We start from the raw sequence: 3,559 nt of genomic DNA on the forward strand, positions 1-3,559 counted from the left end.
TGGATTTTCAAGGATTGCATTTATTATAGTCTTTTCAAATTCACCTCTGCCTCATGAAAAGAAAGAAATATCTTTATTCATTAAGATGTGCAGGGATCATGAAAGATCATCCATTGAAAAGTGAAAGGCTTATTCAAATGTATGCACATACACTTTCTACCTACAGTACCTACATTACCTGTTTATTGTGTACATTCTAGCTCCTTAACCTCAGGTTTTTACACATTTTAAGAATAGATGCCATTTTGAATGTTTCTGTTGTGTGAAATGTGACAATCTGCACGTTCAAATTTCTTGGCTTGTGAGTCTTGGAAAAAAAGGTTTCCTGACTTCCATAACAGGCATGTGCAGTGCACTGTGCTGTACTGGATAATGGCTGTGGCAGTATGACAATTATGATTATCAAAACCTTTGCTATCACTGTTTTAAAAAGCAAACGTTGCACAGCAGAATTTTTGTTCCTGTCCACTAAAATCAGCTCCCCCATATATCAATGCACTGGTTTGGGTTGGACTCACACATCAGGCAGTACAGCTGCATCATTTATGTGGGATCAGGTTGGTGTTATTATGGTAACAGGTCGATAAGATGCCGGCTGTCAGTGTTATAACATCCATGTTAGTGCTATTATAAAGGCATGGGCCCGTGGGAGTTTATGTGTTGACGAACAAGCCTAGAATATAAATGTGGACTTCCAATCCATCTTCTACAACCGCAGCCTGATTAGCTCAACTCCACAATCCTAACAAGCCTCACACCTTCATCTTCATCTCAAGACTGCTTCTTCTTATACACACACACACACACACACACACACACACACACACACACACACACACACACACACACACACACACACACACAAACACACACACACACACACACACACAACACACACACACACACACAACTCCATGAAAATAAATATTGCATGTGTCTGTCAGGGTTTTATTTACAAAACTAGAGGATTCTCTTTACTTTATGGTTACGAACAAGGTTGAGCATCTTACAGTGCAAAATAATTGATTGTGTGAGCAGCAATACTGACCTCCACGTTAAGGAAAAAAAATGAGATAATGTGTCAATAGGGCGGCTGTGGCGTAGTGGAGAGCAAGGTAGTTCTCCAATCAGAGGGTCGGTGGTTCGATACCCGGCTTCGGCAGTCGATGTGTCCTTGGGCAAGACACTTAACCCCAAGTTGCTCCTGAAGGCTTGCCATCGGTGTGGACTGGATGTTGCATGAATGTTAGTTAGAGTCTGATGGTGGCACCTTGATGGTAGCCTGTCATCAGTGTGTGAATGGGTGAATGATATGTAACATACTACTGACTGTAAGTCGCTTTGGATAAAAGCGTCTGCTAAATGACTGTAATGTAATGTAATGTAATGAAACGTGCTAAACCCATGTGGCATGTCCTCTCGTACAGCTCCTGCTCCAGAATAGGAATATCACTATATTCAACGAGTCTAGAAGATAATTGTTGAAACCATAGTTTTTTTAAAATCCCGAATAGACCCTGTAAAATCAGATTATCAAGAACTCACAGCGGAATACTGTCCACAACATTTGTATTCCCTCATTCTGTATCATACAGAAGTTTACAACCCAAAAATAAACAAATCGTATTAATAATTTGGAAATTGAGATCATTTGGTCTAGGATACAGTTTTGTCCCTGGCCTTATCGCATCCTAACAATATGAAAATGATGAAAATGATGCTGTGTGGAGGGGGCGGGGCAGTGGGTGAGTCTGATGAGAACAACACATGGAGCATCTAGTGGAGCCGGAGAGCACCATGCTGGAGGAGGTGACAGCACTATGACAGGACGCAGAGGAGGATTGAGATATCTTGAGATGTGTTCACTCTAGGTGGGCATCTTCATCTCGTCAGATTTCTAAATTGCGTTTTGATGGACTCCTCAGTCAACAGAGGGCTGGATGTGAATTCATGCCCAGATTCAGCGCACAGCAGGGATGGACTGGTTTAACACCAGCGGGATGGACGCGTTCACTGTGATCCATCTGAATGCCTCCTGGAGTCTGGACAGTGGATATTCTCTGGGAGCCATAGCCAGCATTGCTGCCCTTGTAAGTTTCCTCATTCTCTTCACGGTTGTTGGGAATGTTCTGGTGGTTATTGCGGTGCTGACGAGCAGGGCTCTGAAAGCCCCACAGAACCTGTTTCTGGTGTCGCTCGCCACCGCGGACATCCTGGTCGCCACCCTGGTGATGCCTTTTTCCCTGGCGAATGAACTTATGGGCTACTGGTATTTTGGGAGCGTTTGGTGTGGTATTTATCTGGCTTTGGATGTTTTGTTCTGCACTTCGTCTATTGTTCATCTGTGCGCAATAAGCCTGGACCGCTACTGGTCCGTTACGCAGGCTGTAGAGTACAACCTGAAGCGGACTCCCAAACGCCTCAAGTGCATCATCTTGATTGTGTGGCTTATATCTGCCTTCATCTCATCTCCGCCGCTCTTATCTATAGACAGCAACACCAACACCAGCTCTCAGCCTCAGTGTGAGCTGAATGATGACACTTGGTACATCCTCTCCTCCAGCATCGCCTCCTTCTTCGCCCCTTGCTTAATCATGGTGCTGGTGTACATCCGGATATACCAAGTGGCCAAAACCAGAACCAGAACAATGTCGGGGAAAAATCTCAGGCCAGATGGTGTTACACAAACTGAGAATGGACTGAGCAAAGCCAACTCCCCTTACCATGACGAGAGAGAGAACGGTCACTGTCAGTGCCCGCCTACGCCCAGCCAACGCACCATCACCGCCGGGCAGCAGACTGAGGATGCTGACATGGAGAGCTCCTCTTCGGAGGGTAAAGGTCAAAAACCCCAGCAGGAGGACTCCAAGAAAGCCAAGAGGGCCAGCCACAAGAAGAGCTCCCTCTCCAAACAGTCCACACGCATCTCCAGAGTCAGTAACAAATCCATGGACCTCTTTGCCTCCAGGAGGAAACGTCGCCGGAGCTCCTTGGCCAGGAAGAAGGCCTCTCAAGCCAGGGAAAAGAGGTTTACGTTTGTCTTGGCTGTGGTGATGGGGGTGTTTGTTTTGTGCTGGTTCCCCTTTTTCTTCAGCTACAGCCTGTACGGTGTGTGCAGGGACCCCTGTAAGATCCCCGACCCGCTCTTTAAATTCTTCTTCTGGATCGGCTACTGTAACAGCTCCCTCAACCCTGCCATCTACACCATCTTCAACCGGGACTTCAGACGCGCCTTCCAGAAGATCCTCTGCAAGTCGTGGAAAAAGTCCTTTTAGATCTTGCTGGACCATTGTGACAATCTTAAAGGGTATATCTAAGTGAATCTAAAAAAAAAGAAGCCTTTTTTGTCCATTACTGCCTATCGTTCCTGTTTTGTCTTAATGTCCTGTTGTAATACAGTCATTGCAGCACACACCGTCAACCACCGACTGAGTGTCTCTACCACGTCTGATTAGTGAGCACCACCTTTCTTTTATTCCTACTGATAACCCCAAGTTACTCCCACTCTCTCTGTGCAATTTGTACAATAGTCATATCATTTTTGTGATAGAATACTACT

At 45.4% G+C, this 3,559-nt stretch overlaps 1 protein-coding gene across 1 annotated transcript; it reads left to right on the forward strand.

Moving 5' to 3' along the window:
- Positions 1–1,976: 1,976 nt before the first annotated feature.
- On the forward strand, positions 1,977–3,275 carry LOC129093714 (alpha-2 adrenergic receptor). The gene has a single exon (XM_054601807.1). It carries the CDS (start codon positions 1,977–1,979, stop codon positions 3,273–3,275), a length of 1,299 nt encoding a protein of 432 aa, XP_054457782.1.
- The last annotated feature ends 284 nt before the right edge of the window (positions 3,276–3,559 follow it).

Source organism: Anoplopoma fimbria, chromosome 7 (assembly GCF_027596085.1).
Source record: "Anoplopoma fimbria isolate UVic2021 breed Golden Eagle Sablefish chromosome 7, Afim_UVic_2022, whole genome shotgun sequence".
Classification (NCBI taxonomy): Eukaryota; Metazoa; Chordata; class Actinopteri; order Perciformes; family Anoplopomatidae; genus Anoplopoma; species Anoplopoma fimbria.

Excerpts from the sequence above, each read along its gene's own strand:
- LOC129093714 (XM_054601807.1), top strand. The coding sequence starts at position 1,977 with ATGGACTGGTTTAACACCAGCGGGATGGACGCGTTCACTGTGATCCAT.